This window comes from Sceloporus undulatus, chromosome 6 (genome assembly GCF_019175285.1).
Source record: "Sceloporus undulatus isolate JIND9_A2432 ecotype Alabama chromosome 6, SceUnd_v1.1, whole genome shotgun sequence".
Classification (NCBI taxonomy): domain Eukaryota; kingdom Metazoa; phylum Chordata; class Lepidosauria; order Squamata; family Phrynosomatidae; genus Sceloporus; species Sceloporus undulatus.
Genome location: NC_056527.1, coordinates 103,005,209 through 103,023,540, shown reverse-complemented (window position 1 = coordinate 103,023,540; position 18,332 = coordinate 103,005,209). Strand labels below are relative to the sequence as shown.

General features: G+C 44.6%; 1 protein-coding gene across 5 annotated transcripts; it reads right to left on the bottom strand.

The window, feature by feature from the left end:
• Window positions 1–2,408: 2,408 nt before the first annotated feature.
• Window positions 2,409–18,038, bottom strand: LOC121934225 (zinc finger protein 165-like). Of its 5 annotated transcripts, XM_042474502.1 has the most exons (5): window positions 17,747–18,038; window positions 14,350–16,967; window positions 10,202–11,270; window positions 6,085–6,286; window positions 2,409–5,258 (listed from the first exon to the last, which is right to left on the bottom strand). In XM_042474502.1, the coding sequence occupies exons 3-5, from the start codon at window positions 11,054–11,056 to the stop codon at window positions 4,615–4,617; spliced, it is 1,701 nt and encodes a 566-aa protein (XP_042330436.1). In that variant the 5' UTR covers window positions 11,057–11,270; window positions 14,350–16,967; window positions 17,747–18,038; the 3' UTR covers window positions 2,409–4,614. The 5 variants fall into 5 exon arrangements, with proteins under 5 accessions (XP_042330436.1, XP_042330439.1, XP_042330434.1 ...); XM_042474505.1 differs by lacking the exon at window positions 14,350–16,967; XM_042474500.1 differs by lacking the exon at window positions 17,747–18,038 and having other exon boundaries at window positions 14,350–17,285.
• Window positions 18,039–18,332: the final 294 nt, after the last annotated feature.

The following is an 18,332-nucleotide window of genomic DNA, read 5'->3' as shown; positions in this document are numbered from 1 at the left end:
TCATATGGGGGTCCCTGAAGGAAGCTCCATTTCCTGAGATCCCATTAGAGCCATGGTTTCCCCTTGGCATAAAATGATTTGGAAGGGTAGCAGGGTATCGGGGAGGGGGGGAACGGTTTGGGAGTTCTCTTGGAGGCAGCATCCTTGGGCAAGCAAAGTCACAATGAGACTGAAGAATTAATGCAGTTCAATGATGCTTTAGCTGTCATGGTTCCATTGTATCCTGGGATTTGTAGTTTGCTGTCGCACCAGAGCTCTGACACAGAAGGCTAAATATCGCACAAAACTACAAATTCCAGAATTCCACAGCATTAAACCAGTGCCACACTGCATCAATTCTGCAGTGGTAGTGAGTGGCACCAAACCCAATAGTGGCTGGGGCCAGAAACTGTTGACCCACCACCTCTTCTCTTTGGTATCCTTTTTCTCTCTGCCATGTCTTTTCTTTCTTTCTCACTACACTCTTTCCTTTTTTTCTGTGTTTCTTCCCTTTTTCTCTTCCCCTTTACTTTCTCCCTCCTCACTTCTCTCTGCATTTTTTCTTCTTCCCTCCAGTCTGAATGCCACCTTTCCAACAGTGGCAATTAAATGTAGAAAAAAAAAACATTCCATTTGTGTGTATTGCTGTGATATTCTTTGCCTCTTGAAACTGACTGGCTTACCTGGTTTAAAACCCAAACCACATGCCCCCCCCCCCTTTTAATAGGAAAGCTGGGGTGACATTAGAGGTATGGGCATTTTTGAGGAAACAGGTGCTGAAACAGGGACCTACCCTAGGAAATAAAAATCCCAGAAGTAATTTTGCATCAGTCTATCATATCCATTTGTAAAGGATTTACCCAAACAGTTCCTTTTCACTGGATGCACAAAGATATCCTGAGGCAGAAGTGAAAAAACTAGGCATTTCACGCCATCACATCCCATTCTCTAATACTGTATCTAGTTATCTTTGGTTATTTTGAGTTGAACCAGACTGAGCTCCTTCTCTGGCACAGATTCTTTTGATATAGATGCTACATGGAATTCATTGCCAGATGAAGAAGTTTTTGTTGGTCTGGGAGACAAGGCCCTTCCATGGGAGCAGGTAAACAGAGGCCTAGGGCAGTGGCATCACTAAGGTTGGCATCACCTGGTGCCATAATTCATGGTGTCATCCTTCCATTGAATTCCTCTCATACCACATCATACAGAATCCTTAGTCGTTTTTTTATATTAATCTTACTCATAAATCATAACTGCCATATTATCACTGAATGTAATAACTGTTGTGATGTAAACAACTAACAAAATTAAAATTATACCTTGAAATTATAGTATATGCCCAGCCTAACTGTATTAAGATGTACATAATTTCATGTGGTTAAAGTAACAATTTGGTAAAATGTGATGTTTTTAAAGAAAATTTTAAAATAATTTCAAAAATTGATTTTTTAAAAAAACTGGGGACTCCCCTTTCTCCTCACACTGAGGAGCATCCTACTCAAACCATTCTTCAGTGTTTGAAAGGGATGCAGGCAAACGCCACAGCCTGTTTCTGCAAAAAGGCAGGCTACAACTCCTGCAGTCCACTAATTTGGTGAGTCAAGAGTTCCTTACAGCTAAGCATGCACTACATAGATTGTGTTTTAGCAGTCTGAGAAACTGGCCAGTCTAACTGTTCCAAAAGACTGCCACTCTGTGGTAAAATCTGATTCTGCATCTTGGTACCATGGTTGCTCAGTAAGACTGTGTATTTTCTCTACAGTATTTAATTTTTTAATGTGAAATTAAACTGCAACATGGCATCAAAATAAAATAAAATGCAGAGATAAAATGTGTTCTATACGGATTGTGAAAATCAAAGATATTTGCATATATTTGTATGCTGCATAAATTATTCAGCAGTACATGGTACTGAAACTCTGTTTCTTAGTAGCTAAAAAGCTAGGCTGCCAAGCGTCACCATATTTTTCACCAAGTTCTGATGCTTCATGAGCTTTCTAGAAACATGTTATTCTGCCCAAAATGAAATGCTCAGAATCCCAGGCTGTTCAATTCACAGCCCAAAATGCAATTCGTTAGTTGCACAAGAATCACACAGTTGGCTTATGCCACTTGTATGACAAAGAAAGCTCAAAGATCATCTCAGGAACACAGCATTGAAGCACTGAAAAACTGGCCAGTTTGGAACCTCAGGAAGGCTCTTGCTCTATGGTGAAAGCATCATATTCAGTGTGAAAGGCCAGGTACAGACTACCTATCTTGTCCCTGAAAAATGTGTTGGACTACAACTCCCATCATTCCAACCTGCAGGGATACTGTCTAGGCAATATGAAATCCAACTTCTCTGGAGGGTACCAGGTTGAGGAATACTGGCTTACTGATATCCTGGCAGATATGTAAGCTAGGAGTAAATAGGAATCCATGAATTGCATTGACAAAGAGTGTGTTTATTTGGGGAGGAGAGGAAAGACACTGCTAATAATTCAAAATGATCAACTTGTTCTGAATGTAGCATCACACAAACCCTGTCAGAGGTAGGAAACCTTTGCTTCTGGTAAAAGCACTGTGATCCCCACAATCCTTTGCTATTAGTCATGCCAGCTGAGGGTTCTGTGAGACAAAATTAAAAATTCTGCTGGAGGGCCACAGGCCCAGGGCTTGCTGGTCATCTATGAGGAGCACTGAATTTGGCCTTGGTTGACTTATAACCAGCATGAGTGCTGTGGCTATGTCCTTACAGTGGGCTTTACAATGCTCTAGAGGTGCCAAGTGAAAGATCTTGACAGAAAAATTAAGTTCTTCCCTTTTACCCTCTAATACACTGTGTGACCCTATACAGGCATAGATCTGTTTAACACTGAATTTTCAACAGGGTAATGCTGAGAAAGGGATGAAGCTACAAGAAAGGTTTAAAAGAGATCATCTGCAAAGGCCAAAAGGCCCAATTTTCCCCACTGAGGTGGTGTCCTGTTTGGACAACAAACGTACCAAACCCCAGTTCTGGTGCAAGCAATCTGGAAACATCCAGCACATTCCACACCAGAGCCAGATTATATTCTCCCCACCTTAAACACATTTTAAAAAGTTACCTGTTACTCCAGATCTTCCAGGAAGATCCAGAGCCTTTTGTTCCTGTGCCACAGCGGCTATCTGCATGGGCATCCTGCTGAATTGCTTGGCACATCAGCCACCATCATGAGTGCCTAGCCATGTGCTCGTCACTCAGGGCCTCATTCTGACCCTAGAAGTGAGGGTCAGCTCAGTGGGACACCTGTGTAGACAGCCACCATGGTGTGGGAACAGAGGGCCAGTTAATGGGGGCAAGTTAGAGCATTCTGGCCAATGCAAACAGGGACTGAGTCATCACAAATCCATTCCCACTTGCAAAGGTTTCTTTAAAACCTCCTCACTCCCAAGAATAAAGAATAAAGACTAAAGCTTAGGGAAATGATTTTTGGATTACAACTCCCAAAATTTTCCCACCCAGTGATCACTGGCTAGAGTTAGGGGGGGTTTCTGGGAGCTGTAGTCCAAAAAAGTCACTTTCCCCCATTTTTGTCCTCAGGAACATCAACTACGATACATTTTCCATGTCTTAGCTTGTGCAAGAGATCAAATGGCTGAGGTGTATGAGGAAACAACTTGGGAGAAGTCCTCTGTAGTGTGAAATTTAAAAGCCCTTGTGTCTTGATTCATATGGGTGAAAGAAGCTAAAGTGTGCAAAAGGCAGGGAGTGAACAGCCCTCTGATTAATTCCCAGGCATCAGTTGGAAGAGCCAATGGACTCAGTCAACAGTCCCCTTGGTTGTTAGTTGCCAATGCCTAGCACAGATGTGTTGGCAGAGTTCCTGTTCTAGAATTCCCGTTCAATCAAACATCTTTATCCAGTGTCACCATCACCACCCTCCCTTCCTCTTCCAGGCTCCAATTTGCATATTTCCATAGGAGTGCAGCCCTAGGTTGTCCACTTGGTTTATCAAAGCTTTGATTTGCAAAATAAAATTTTAAAAAGAGCATTAAAGCAGCTTTCCCAAGAGGGATCTCCACCATTCTGAAAAGTCAAACACTCCTTTCCCCGCCAATACAGACTGGTAATTTTCTCTAAAAATACATTGCTTTTGTTTCACTAAAAAGATAGTGTTTGGGGACAGGGAATACAGGCTGCGTTATGCAACAATAAACCTGTCTAGAGGACTAGAAGATCTATCTCCTTTTCTATTAAAAAGAGGAAGAAGGAGGAAGAGAGAAGAAGGGGTTGGGGAGAGAGAGATATAGAAAGAGAGACATCCAACTGGTGCTATCACAATGTTATCGGTTCAGTGTTGTTCAAGAAAGTCAACTCAAGTGGGACTTTGCTTCTTCTTTGAGTATGCAAATCTAGCTCTGCTGTGGATGTCCAGGCAGAACCTAAAATGGATCCTGGAACCTGCCACATTGTACGACTTGTTTCACACATAAAATAGGATTCATTTTAACTAAGCCATCCCCAACAGATCACTTATTTGCAGATGTTCCGCTGAAAGAACAACAGTCATCTGGCCCATTAGGGCACCAAGCCTGGTCGTGAGTATGGACCCATGCTTTGGCCCCAACTGAATTCTGGGGGCTAAGAAACATTGGACAAAGTCTCAGCTAAGTCGTGTGGGTTCTCCGGTGTCGAACCAGGTGTGAGTTCTGCCCAAATTTTTTCCCACACTCAGGACACTTATAAGGTCTTTCTCCTGTGTGAGTGATCTGATGTCGGATGAGATCGGAACTCCATCGGAATTTCTTCCCACACTGGCTGCACCCATATGGGCGATCCCTCGCATGGGACAGCCGATGCCTGGTCAGCTCAGAGCTTTGGTAAAAACTCCGGCTGCACTGGGCACATCGAAAGGGTCTCTCTGAGGCATGGGTTCTCTGATGCCGTGTCAACTGGGAGGTGTGACCAAAACGCTTGCCACATTGGGGGCACTGGTGTGGTTTTTCCCCAGTGTGGATCCTCTGGTGGGTAAGCAGGTGTGAGTTGCGGCTAAATGTTTTCCCACATTCTGAACACCGATGAAGGGGCTTTCCTGGGGGGTGAAGGACTCTGATGGGGTTGGAGTGAGTGACTGGGTTCTCTCCTGTCTCACCGCATCTCTGTCTCGCTGACTGGCTCTGACACTGCTGACTTGCTCGCTCGCCACGATTCTCAATTAACGGGTTCTCCTGGGAATTCCCAGCTGGGATTCCCACTGACATAGAACTGCCCTGCAGAAGGTTCTCTCGACTCCCATTGACCATCAAAGCACCTGTAGAGAATAGAAAAAGGAGAGTGCTTAAAGAAGTTTATCAGTATCACATCTACTGTCTACAAAGGCCCAGCAAACAACATACAGGCAAACCCATAAGCCTAACTTCTATTTGAAGGTGACAAAACATGAAGTCCCACCAATGTACTGGACAGAAGGGTAGAGGCCAGACAGGGAGGATGAAAGCAATCAGTTGGACAGAGGTAATATGGTGCTTTCCTGAAACAGCCTCTTGACTCACCAGTAGCCACTGCATTGGGATAGGGGAGAATTGCAGTAGACAATATTTGGCCACTATTACATGGGATAGGAAAACAGTTGCATAAGGAGGTACTGGTAGCTTCTTATACAACACTGGGAAAAATAGTTCCATTAGAGTAACCCTCAGCTCCACTACTGTACTGTAATATACTGTAATATATCAAGAGGATTCTGGGTATATACTCCCAACTTTCCCCCTACTAGAGACCTACACTACTACTAGCAACACAAAAAGAAATCTCATTTGGCAAAGTACATGGTGGGCACAGCCAATCCACAGTCTGACATATTTTTTTCTAACTGCACTTGAAATAAGGCCCATCCACCTAAATACGTATCTGTATACCTCCCAGAAGGATGAAGAGGGTTCACTCCCTTCCACCCTCCTCACAAATCAGCCACAATAAAAACAAGGAAAAAATGGGATTTAAATAGGACCACTGGTGTTGACAAATGGCTAACAGAATTTGATTAAGGAAATTATCACCAATTTCCCTGAGAAAGACTAAACATCCCCAAATGCCTTTCACCCCTGTTCAACTGAAATACTGTCTCTCTGTCTCACCTGGTTCTGGAAGGCCTTGGGGCTCCTGTTTGGGAATGCAAGGCATTTTGAGACCAGGCCCTGGGGCAGGCTCGTGTAGTGTCACTTCTCCTGAGGATACACATTCGGGATGGGGCATGAGTGGGGCAGAAGGTTCCCATGGTGCAGTGGGCAACACCATCTCTTGAGGGCTGACCTGTTCCACTTTGACCCGCACTGTAACCTGGCAAGGAGAGACAACCAGATATCATAGTGAAGAACATGGAGGGGTAGGGACTGGTAGAGAAACTCAGAGAGCCCAGTAGTTGGACTAAACAGGGTTGTTTTTTTTTAAGTTTTTAAAATAAAATGTTCATTCAGCACTTTCATTAAAATGCAAGGGAAGGGATACACGTTTAGTACTGTGTTTTTTAGACTAAGCTAAAAATCTTGGGGAGAAAAGTGGGATAAAAATAAATATAATAATGGGTGTAATCTATCTGCAAAATTTCTCCATTTAACCAGAAGCAGGCAAACCTTCCTTATGTAAGCCCTGCCCCAATGGCTACCTTACAGTTGAAATTAGCTTATAGTTGTAAACCGCTTAGAGACTGCTTAGGTGGTTATGAAGTGGTATATAAATGAAGCTGCTATTGCTACTGCTACTTGAAACTGAATTTCTGCTATCTCCAATAACTGATCAGAAAAAGCAGATTCCCCCCTTCCTGGTCGTTTCCACATGGGGAAGGTAGGATAACAAATGATGGCCACTCTCATACACAAGATGGAAATGTATCTTTTTTGGACTACAACTTCCAGAAATCTTGAAGCATATGCACAGAAGGATTCTGGGAGTTGCTGTCCACAAAAGTAATTTCTCCAAACTCTGCCCTAGACTGATGCTTCCAAGTGCCTACTGAAAATATTCCTCTGCCGTCTTCGCAAGATGGATGAACAAAATCAGCTGCTCGCAGCTAGTGTTTGCAAGAGTTTTGTTCTTCCACCCTCCTTCCCCTGTAGATAAGAGAAGCCCTGCTGGATCAACATAAAGGTCCATCAAGCTGAACATCCTTCTTTTCTAAGTGGGTGATCAGATGCCTCTGGCAAGCCCAAATGTAGGCCCTCTCTCCCAACTGTATCTACTAAACTGTAGCAAGAATGACCCTCAAGACTTAAGTTTCTATTTGGTTAGGATGCCTAGAATAGACCAGAGAAATGCTGTATCTTGGGTGTGGTACAGACTGCCCAAATGTGGTGTACACCTGGCGATACTAGGGTTAGGGACTGCTCGGCAACCGCATTGTCCCTAACCCTAGTACGGAGTGATGCCGTAACAATGGCAGCGTCCCATGTACACGGGCGCTGCCATTGTGACATAAGCATTGTGCAGCATCAGCACAGTACCACATGCCGCTTATATCACAAGTGCGCCATTGGTGCACTTGTGATGTCCGCCCTACAGTGCAAAAAGAACCCGTTTTTAGGCCACCGGCAGGCCGCTCCAAGATCTGTACCACACCTTGGACTACAATTCTCAAAAATTTCAGCTAGTGTGCCTTCTTAGCATGAGCCTTGTAGTCCAAGAAATAATTTCCCCCAGCTCTGCTGAAGACCTGATTCTAAGTTCAGGGGGAAATGAAAACCAGCCCAGCATGCCTCCATTGTGGTGGGACTTCACTACTTGTTGATGTGGGCCTTAAAGAGTTTCTGATTTATGGGCACCCAAAGGCAAAGCTATCATGGGACTTGCTTGGCATTTGTTCAGAAGGGCTTTGCCATTGCCTTCTTCTGTGGCTGAGAGTGTGTAACTAATTCAAGTCACACAATATGTATCCATGGCTGAGCAGAGATTTGAACCCTGGTCTCTGGGAGTTCTAGTCCAACACTCACACCACTACACCACACTGGCTCTAGCATCAGTCAGCTGCTTCTGAACTTAATTTCCTTACTCTTCCCTCTCCATCCCCTTTACTTTCCGTGTCATGTCTTGTTTAGATTATAATACTGAGAGTAGGCCCTATTGAATTATGTACTTGTAACAAGCTCCAAGAGACTTTCTGGCTAACAGGCAATGTATAAATGCTTCAGGTAAGTTGACTCTCTGAACTCTGGATATTCTCGTAGTAGGAAATACATGCTCAAAAGTACATTTTTGCTGCCTTTTACAGCATTGGGTCATGGCCCTGTTAGCTGGAGGAGTTTGAGAATTCAAATCAGCAACTGTTCCAATCATGAGCTAATAGTATCCTTCATGGGGCTATATAATTTCTTTCAAACCCATGTGAGTTAGGAGCCACTGACAACATCTTCTTCAAAAAAGTGAATTATGATGAGGAGTATTTCTATGTTAAGTCCCTGAAACTACTATCCATCATTTTCATTGGGTAACACCCCACTTCTTCCAGGTCAAATAATTTTATGATCCTAGATCTAGGACATGTAATGGGAATTTATGGTTCTCCTGGTGTTGCATTAAAATTTCCATCATCCCTCACCATCGGCTATACTGGCCAGGGCTCATGGGAGCATGCAGCCCAATAACATCTGGAGGGCTTTATGTTTTTATCTGTGCAGAATGTGGGAGTAATGAGCTACAAGTAATGCAGCTACCTGTAACCCAGAACAAATTGTGTAACAAATTTACATTTTAAAAATAATGTAGTAAGTGGGAATGTCACAAGAATCGGCAAAAACTATATATATTGATGCAGGTTGAGTATCTCTTATCCAGAATTCCAAAATCTGAAATACTCCAGAAACCAAAATTGTCCACATGGGTAATAGTTACACCTTTGTTTTTCAACGATTCAGTGTACAAAAACTTTGTTTCATGAACAAAATTAGTAAAAATATTACATATAAAATTATATTCAGATGAGATATGTAAGTTGTACATGAAACATAAATGATTTTCATGTTTAGACATGGGTCCCATATCCAAGAGATTCCATTATGTATATGTAAATATTCCGAATCTGAAAAAAAATTCCAGAATCCCAAACACTTCTGGTCTGGTCCCAAGCATTTTGGATAAGGGAGACTCAACCTGTATAATGCATTCTTCTTTCCAGATACTTTAAAATTACTTTTAAGATATTTTAGAGACATATTGAGTGAACTTGTTCACATTTTATGCTATTACCTTATAAATGTCCCCACCCCACCCAAAGAGGGCAGTAGAGTAACAAGCAACAAAAGGACTAATGTATGATGTTAGTTTACAAAATATATTTAGAAGGAACGTTATCAACAAGAAATATTGGAAGGGGAGCTGGTTTTATAATTAAACAAGCTACATGTCAAATAGTTTGAAAAGGCACATGACAAGCTGACTCGGAGAAATAATGAATAAATGTTTAATCACCCATCTACAAATACAGGCATACCTCAGTTAACAAAGCCTCTCACAATGAAGCTCCTTTTTGTGAAGACTGCTTAAAGCTGCCCAGAGGTGGTGGTGGACACACCAGATGGCCCATGTGAATAGCTGCCAGGTGTCAGAATGGAGGGCCTTTGCAATGGGGGATGGTTGGGGCAGCTCTGGGGCCAGGATACTTGAGTCTGCCCAACACCAGTGCAGATAGGACCTAAGACAACATTTTCCGTTAAAGAAGAAATGCTCAGGAACACAATGACTTTGTTAACTGAGGTATACTTGTACTGTGATAAAACTCAAATGGCTGAAAGCAGTTTATGGATACGACAGATAACCTGAACAGTACTATTCTGTGGTTGGTGAACTTTAAGCATGTACACACACACACACACACACACACTCAATGCAAGGGCAGAACAGATCAGTAAAGAGAGAATTTGGGACTGGAGTAGATCTGAACAAGAAAGAGGGGTTTTGATATAAATATAAGCCATTCAATTGTTGATAAACTAAAAATAAATCTGAAAACAATACAAAATAATTGCTTAGTTTGTACCTACCTTCTAATGAATCTGACATATCTGAATAAATATTAAGTTTATATTAATGTATTTGTGTTAAAATGGTGATTAACACAAAATCTTCATCACCAGTGATTTAAACTGTGATTCAAATTATTAATAACAAGTCTTTAAGAGAAGTAACATATACCATGGTTTCAATCAATTTGATTTAAATGAAATCAATTCAGGTTAGGACCCCTAAAATGAAAGACACCCTCACCTGTTGCTCCCACATCCCAGCTTCTCGCCGTCCCATCTGGTAACCTTCCACTAGAGCCACCGCCTGGGCACATGTCTCCGGCCCACGTTCCCACACCCAACTCTGGATCTCCTGGGGCAAGATGGTCAAGAACTGTTCAAGGATCAACAGCTCCAAGATCTGTTCCTTGGTGCGACTCTCAGGCTTCAGCCAGCGTCGGCAGAGCTCCCGCAATCTCCGGCATGCCTCCCTGGGACCTTCCGAGTCCTGATAACGGAACTGCCGGAAACGCTGTCGTTGCATCTCCACGGTGGCACCTGTCTCCCCTCGCAGGCCGGAAGATTTGGACTTTCTGTGCTCACTCCTGCTGCTCCGAGCATCCAGGCCATTGTGAGGTTGATGGGCTTTTCCACTGAGGGCTGGCATGATACGGGTCATCCATTCGCCTCTTGGCCACTGACAGGTTTCTGCTGCTCGCTCAAAGGTTGACAAATAGGCCTCAATGTCATCTACGGGTGCCAGCTCAGGTAACTGAAGGTTCCCCCAGCCAGGAGCAGGGGGTGGGACGGGAACAGGTGCTGGCACAACATCGGCAGGTGTCCGCAGGGATTGTACCATCTCCTGACATTGAACCTCCCACAGCTGTGGTATTGGGTCGCTCCTCACCTGGGGAGGGGTGGCCCACCTCAGTAGATCACTGATTGTGCCAGCCTGGACGACGAGAGGGGCTTTCCCTGCAGCATCCCATTCCCAACTGGTCTCAGGGCATGGTGGTCCAGGGTCCTCTATTTTCACCCTGGGTGCCATTGTTTCTTCTAAAGGGTACAAAAAATGGAGGCCCAATGCTGGCGGAGGCACTTCCTGAGTGGCAGCCATTCTTCCCCCCTCTCAGGGAAGGAAATTCTGGCTGCACAACTGCTTGTCAACAAGTGGAATGGCTTGTGGAGACTCAGATTAATTGAAAGATACCCTCGGTGCGGTGCCCAGTCTCTGTCAACCAGACTGGGGGTGAAACAGCCCAACACGAGAAGGTGGATCACCTGCCAATCCTACTGCCAACAAAAGGATTCCTGAGGAATAGGACTTTTCCCTGTTACAGAAAGAGGGAAAATACTGAGAGTTATGCTCTTTCTGTAAACTTCCCTATAATCCTTTCCGAAGGATTCCTTCTGATTCACAGCTATGTGCCCTCTTGTTGGCCTGTGGTAATTTAGTTGTTAAAATTACAACCTAGTGATAGCATATGACACTTTTCCCTGAGATACTCAGCAATTAGCACAGCTCAGCAAAGGCCAACAGCCTTCAGGCATATAAGACTTCAATCCCACATCACTCTAGCTGGCATCCAGGGATGATAAGAGTTGTAGTGCAACATGCCTGCAGGCTACTTGGTTTGGAAATGGTGGAGCAAAACATAAATATATCTTCAGGACTGAAAAGAAAATGAGAAGAGCCTTGTTGGATCAAATCAATAGGATATTGTCTAGCCCAAAGTTCTGTTTCTCAGTGTGGTCAACCAGAAGTTTCCAGAAGCCTACTGAAAAAACAACAACACAAAGACAGCAACTCTCTCCTGCTGGAGCAAAGCAGCATTCAGTGGCACACTGCCTCTGTACAGGGAAGTTCTGTATAGAATGAAATCAAGACTGCAATATATGAATAATTGGTTGCTGTACAGGGCTCCAGATGCACCACTCAATTCCTAACCCCACTCCACTGTTTTCTGCCTTCCCACATGAACTCCCCTCCGGGCTTTTCACGAAACTGTCTAGGGCACTTTAAAATTGCAGGGCAAGCTACCCCTGGTGAAAATCTCTATTCCACACAACTGCAACAGGTCCAGAAGCCCTGTCCTCTTTCACATCTGGTCACGCTCCATGTCATGCAGAGCTAAGTACAGTAACTCAGATTAAGTGTGTACCATGCAAAGAATATCCTGAATTTTGCTGAGTGAGCTTGAACTCTGGTTTTATAACAAGGTTGGGAATAATGTTTCTCTGTCCATTTTCTCTAAACTACACATAAGAATTGTCCTTCACAAACAAACCTCCTGCCATATTGGTGATAAAGTACATTTTTTTTTCTTTTCAGCATCAAAGCAAAACAAGATTAGAATTTAGAAAAGCTGCTTTTCAAAGTACAATTTTTAGAATGCACAGCCATTCTGGGGAGCTGAGTTCCAAAAGAATAACTTTTCCAAGCACTGAGAATAATATAGTACACTATACCCAAGACAGGAATCGGACAGTGTACCTACACAACAATTACAGTACCCATATTTGTAAACCACTTTAGCCCTTATGCCTCTATCATATGGAATCCTGGGTTTTGCAATTTGGTACGGTAGAATTTGCTGAACTACAGCACTAGATTTCTCCAACAGAGATTTCACTAAATGACCAATCAGTGGTTTGAAACTGATAAAAACTGTGCAGCTTAGATACATGTTGAATATTCCACAGAAGTAAAATGTGATTCTTTCAAAAGGGAACCTGAGATCTAGTCTTTTGCAATGCCTTACTATCACTATTGCAATAGAGGCGGCAGTTTCATATTTATTTACTTCATTTGTTGCATTTATATGCTGCCTTTCTCCCAGTCTGGGACCCAAGGCGGCTCCCAGAGTCAGTTAAAAAACCTGAACAATGAAAATTTAAAAACAATTAAAACCATCACATAAAGCAACCTAACTTTAGTTTTAAAACAAAAGTTTTAAAAGATAAAAACATTCCATTAAGAAGTTTCCCTGCTTGTACATTTAAAACCTGCTTTAAACAAAAAGATTTTTGGCTGCCGGTGAAAGGAAAACTGGGAGGGGGCCAGCCTAGATTCTCCTGGATGGGAGACCAGAGCCTGGGAGTGGCCACTGAGAAGCCGCTCTCGTGTAGACCTGTAGACCTGAGAACTCTGGCAGATTTGTATGAGGAGATACCTAAGGGCAGGTCATGGCCAGGACTTTGAACTGTGCCTGGAAATGAAAACTGTGCCCAAGCCCACTTACCTGGAAGTAAGCCAGGGCTTACTGAACCCAACAGGGCTTACTTCAGAGTAAACATGTATAGGACTATGTTGTGATATTTTATCAACACAGCCCCTGGACCAAGAGAAGGGCATATTGTCTCCACTTAAAATATTACACATGGACAAGTTTGCAGGATCAGCCCAAAGGTCCACTTGGGGGATGAGCAGACAGGGCAGGATAGCTTGGGCCAAGCCCAGGTGGGTGGTTACATATCTGCCTACTGCCGCGTCACTGACCCACTACTGCCACACACACTTTATCTTCTTCCACCATCACTACTAGTTAAAAAAAACTCTGCTGAGCATCTGACATGGAAAAGAGGCACCTGGCTACACCCATGTGACCAGGTGCCCCCTTTCCCTGTCAGATGCCGTGACAGGGATCTTCTCAGAAGCGGCGATGGTGGAGGGAGCTAAATGGCATGCAAGGCTGTCTAGTTTGCCAGGCAGTGCTGCAGAGTTTCTGAGAAACTCTATGGCAGATAATGGGTCATTCTGACCTGTGCTAAGGCCCCCTTGAGCCGTGATTGGACCGGGACCGATGAATCGATGTCTGATTTGCCAGAACCCAGCTGGGGTATTGGCCTGCGTTGTCCAAACAGGACAATGTGACACCAGGGGAACACAGGCCTTTTGGCCCATATGGACAGGCTCTTGGTTCATTATTCTGTTCCAAGAAACCCCATCCAGAGGGGAGGGATGGAGGCTCAACAGTAGATAAGGATTTAATTCTTAATTGATTTTCTTCTCAAGGGAAGCAATGAGTAATTTTAGCAATATTTTTCCTGATGTGAGAAAGTCTTTCAAAAAAATCCTCAGTTTTCAAAGCCTATTTGCAATTTGGGGCTTGCTCTGCACATAATTTGCAAATTGTTGTTTTGCATAGAATGGAAACAGCATTTTCTGCACAGAAAATAATATTTCTGCATAAAAATTACATTCTGTGCAGAAAATGCTGGTTTCTACACAAAACAACTATGTGTGAATTTGTGCAGAATAAGTCCTAATCTATAAAGATTATTTTTGGTCCAGGATTTGTCTCATCAGGGTTTTTCAATCATTTTGAGGGAATATTTTCAAATATTCCTTCCATCCCTAGTAGAACAGCAAGTGCCTGGAATGCAGAAGGAACAAGATTAAATCCTCACCATCTCTAGTTCCCAGTAGATGATGTGAACAGTAGCTATCTGAAGAAGATCTGCTGCTACTTAAAAATAAAACACTACTGAGCAAGAGCGTGAAATACTCTGACCTGCCATAGGCAGCTTGCTATTGTCCATTTCTTTTAAGATGGTGGGGAAAAGAGATTCTGAAGTAACTCAAGGGTAGAGCATATGCTTTGAATTTAGAAGGTTCTGGGTCAAAGCTGGCACTTCCTAGAAAGGGAATCTCTTGGTTGTTGGTCCTAAATCAGTCTTTGAAGGGTCCAGGAGTCCCCACCCAACATCAAAAATCGACCTCCCCCCTCCCCTCCAAAATTCCTCCATCCCCATGTAATCTCCAGCCTCTAACAATCAGAAGGACCGTGAAACAAGAAAGGCCAGTACTTTCCCCTACATAGGCTAGGCAATTCTGGGAGTTGTGGTCTGAAGAGTAACTTTTCTAAGATCCTGTCAAAGTAGAAAATTACTGTAGAAAATAGGCAAAGAATTTCAGTTTTTTTTCAAGGCAGCTTCTACAAGGACAGGAATTGTGTGGCCCTTCAGGTGTTTCTGCACTGGAGCTCCCTGCAGCCCTAGCTTGTATAGACAATAACAAAGAATGCTGGGTGTTGCAATGCAACATCTAGAGGGTTGCACAAGTCTCACCACTGATCTAAAACCTCACAAGTAGGGCTTGAGGTAACAGCTTTCTGCTCTTCTGTCTCAGCAGCTGGTACTCCAAGGTGTTCATCTCAGCCTGTGATCAATACTACTGTAGTTTGGGAACTCAGATAGTCCACAAAGGGGTACCTTTTCAGGTCAGTCCTGCACCAACATACAACCACAAGACATTTCTTAGACAAATCAATACTTTGCCAATACCCACCAATCTACAGTGGCAGAGATTTTTCATATATCAAGAAATTTTTACTGCTTCAAGAATGCTGAATCTTTAATCTAAAGAACAGATTCCAGAATCCCATGTATGCAAACTTACTGAGGATGCTAGGAGCAGGGGAGCACCTGAATCAAGACTGCGCAACTTGTGGACTTCCAGAGTTGCTAAGCTACAATTCTCGTCACCCCTCACCCTTCTGTATGCTGGTTATGGCTGATGAAAGTTGAAGTCCCACCACTACTTGGGGTAGGCAAGCTGTCTAAAGCTAGTCCATGAAAGACCAAAGTCTTTCTTTTCTCTAGGTGTTTCATTCTGAAGGTAAGGTCTTGAAACAGGAGCTTTAAGGCCAGGAGGTCAACTTTTGGAGAAAAGATGAGATCACCTCTCAGTGCTTCATATGCTCCATAGCTTGGACATGGGTCTTTTCCTGGTTGACATTACTGTCCCACAAAATTTCTGGGTGCTGTTGAAAGTGCTGTTTGCACTGACACAACATAGCATGAATCAAATAAAAAAGTCCATCTAATCCAGGGTTTAGAAAAGGTATTTTCTGGACTACAACTCCCTGAACCTTACTTCAGCACTGCCCAAGGTAGCTGTCCCACTTTGCCTTATGGTAGGGCTGCCCAGGTCTTTCTTCTGAAATTGACTAAACACTAAACAAGGGTAGACTGATGGGAGTCACAAAATAGAGGATGTATCATATTGGGAGCACATTTCAAAGAACTTCCTTGTAGGGATGTAATAAGTCACAAGTAAGTTGGTACCATCACGGATCTCATAATAACCTATAACAGGGTTTAACCTGAGTTCCCTGGAAACTTAGTGTTCTACAAGAGTTTGCCAGTGATTCTGCAAGTGTAGGCACATCGTTCTGAGCTGCAGATGGAATAATTTTTATGCAGGAGTTCCCTGAGAACTTTTCAAGGCACCCGTTAAGGGGGAAAAAAAGATTGAGAAAGGCTGATCTATACCATTGTTAAGGATACAGCATCCCTTCGAGCGAAGCACCAGTGGCTCACCTACACCAACAATGGGGAACATTTGCCCTTGAGCCCAATATTTCAGACCTTAGTTCCCACAATCCCTTACCATTGCCTGTGTTGGAGGGAACCATAACCCCAGTTGTTTTAGGGAAACCATAACTCCAGAATTTGGAAAGAGAGCAACAGTTCTCAATTTCCAATTCATTCAAACACTGTCTGCCATCCACAAACACACATTCCTGCTGTGGGATGCAACTATGGAGATACTTTGCATCCAAACCAAAATCCTCTCTCTCTGAAACTCAGTATTGGAGCTACTCTGACCTTGCTTGGTCTCTCTTGCAAGCCTAGGGACTCCTTATTCAACACTTTTTTTCCCTTTATGGTATCCCTCATTTTACAGCAAAGGACCCTTTATCTAGCATGAACCTACATACAGTGGGCCCTTGGTTTCTGCTGGGGTATAGTTCCAGGACCCCTATGGATATCAAAATCTGACAGATGGCCTTCCAGCCTTTGTTTAAAAACCTCCAAAGGAGGAGATTCCAGCACTAATCTAAAGGCTGCAGGACATTTTCCCCATCTTGGACTGCATAGCTTCTGAGAGCCCACAAAGTTGTTTCTCCCCTCCCTGCCCTTTGGGAAAATGGAGGAAAGACACTGTTGTACAGTAGCCATAAAATGGGGTGGAGGTGGTCCACAAACGTCTCTTCCCTTTTCTCACTGTTGGCCATCCTGGTCTGTGGGATTCAAAAAGAGATGCAAAATTGAGTGGATCGTCCATTAAAGGGTGGAAACAGTTTAATCTCCCTTTCCAAGGGAAACCCAGAACTCTGATCTGATCTCCCTAAACCCTAACTCCCCCTTCTCTCTCTCTCTCTCTCTCTAAATATACCTTATCCCCAAGTCTCAAATCTTCCCAAAATCTCTCCTCAAAGTCCATCTATCTTTCCTTCCTTCCTTCCCCTTGTCCTTCCTTCCTTTTCTCTTTTCCTTCCTTCCTTCCTTCCTTCCAGCTTTCTTTCTCTTTTTCCTTCCTTCCTTCCCTTCTCCTTTCTTCCTTTCCTACTTTTCCTCATTCTTCTTTCCCTCCTTCACCCTTTCCTTTTTTTTCCTTTCCTATTTTCCATCCTCCTTCCTTCCGCTCTTCCTTTCCTCTTTCCTACTTTTCCTCCTCCTCCTTCTTTCTCTCCTTCACTCCTTCTTCCTTTCTCCTTTTCTTTCCTATTTTCCATCCTCCTTCCTTCTTTCCTTTCCTCTTTCCTTCCTTCCTTCCCTGCTGGGCTCCATCTTCTTCCCCTTCCCTGGCTTCCCCCATTTTAAGCCCAGGGCCCTCCTCCCTCCTGGGACCAGGAGCCCCAGAGTCCAACTCTTCCCCTCAGTCAGCCCCCATTGTTCCCGCCTGAAGGAGCCTCGAGGAGGCGGACGCCTGCCTGCCTGCCTTCCTTCCTTCCCTGGCCTCCATCCCTCTGCGCTGGGCCTCCCTGGCGCCCTGGGCCTCCTCCTGCTCCTCCTCTACCTGGGCCGGGGAGGCACTTCTCCTCCTGGGTCCCTGCGGCTCCTTCCTTCCTTCCTTCCTTCTTCCTTGCCTCAGGGGGAGCCAGGCGCCGCTGGCCCAGGGCCAGGAGGACGGAGCAAGAGCAGCAGCGCCACCTCGGATCCCTCGCCGGCGGCTCCCATCCCGGCCCTGCCCTCGGCCTTCTCCTCGCCTCCGCCGTGGCCCTGCCCTGCCCCGAGCTGCCCTCCTCCAATGCCGCCGCCGCCGCCTCCTCGGCCTCGGCCTCCAGGTTGTTTCCCGGGCTGCACCTCCGCCGCCGCTGCCGCCGCCGGAGAGGAGGCCGGGGTTAGTCCCCCCTCCGCAGGGCGGGCACTGGCTGCGGCCCCTGTCACTCAGCCACGCCGAGAGGAGGGAGGGAGGGAGCCGGACTGGGACTGATGGGACTGAAGGGACTGAGGCCCCTCGCCCACAAAACCCTCCTCCTCCTCCTCCTCCTCCTCACAGGCCCAGCAGGGAAGCAGGGAGGAGTGCCACGGATGCCGGCCCCGGGGACAGAGAAGCCCCCCTCAGCCCACTCTTTCCTCATAACTTTCTTCCTAGCTTCCTT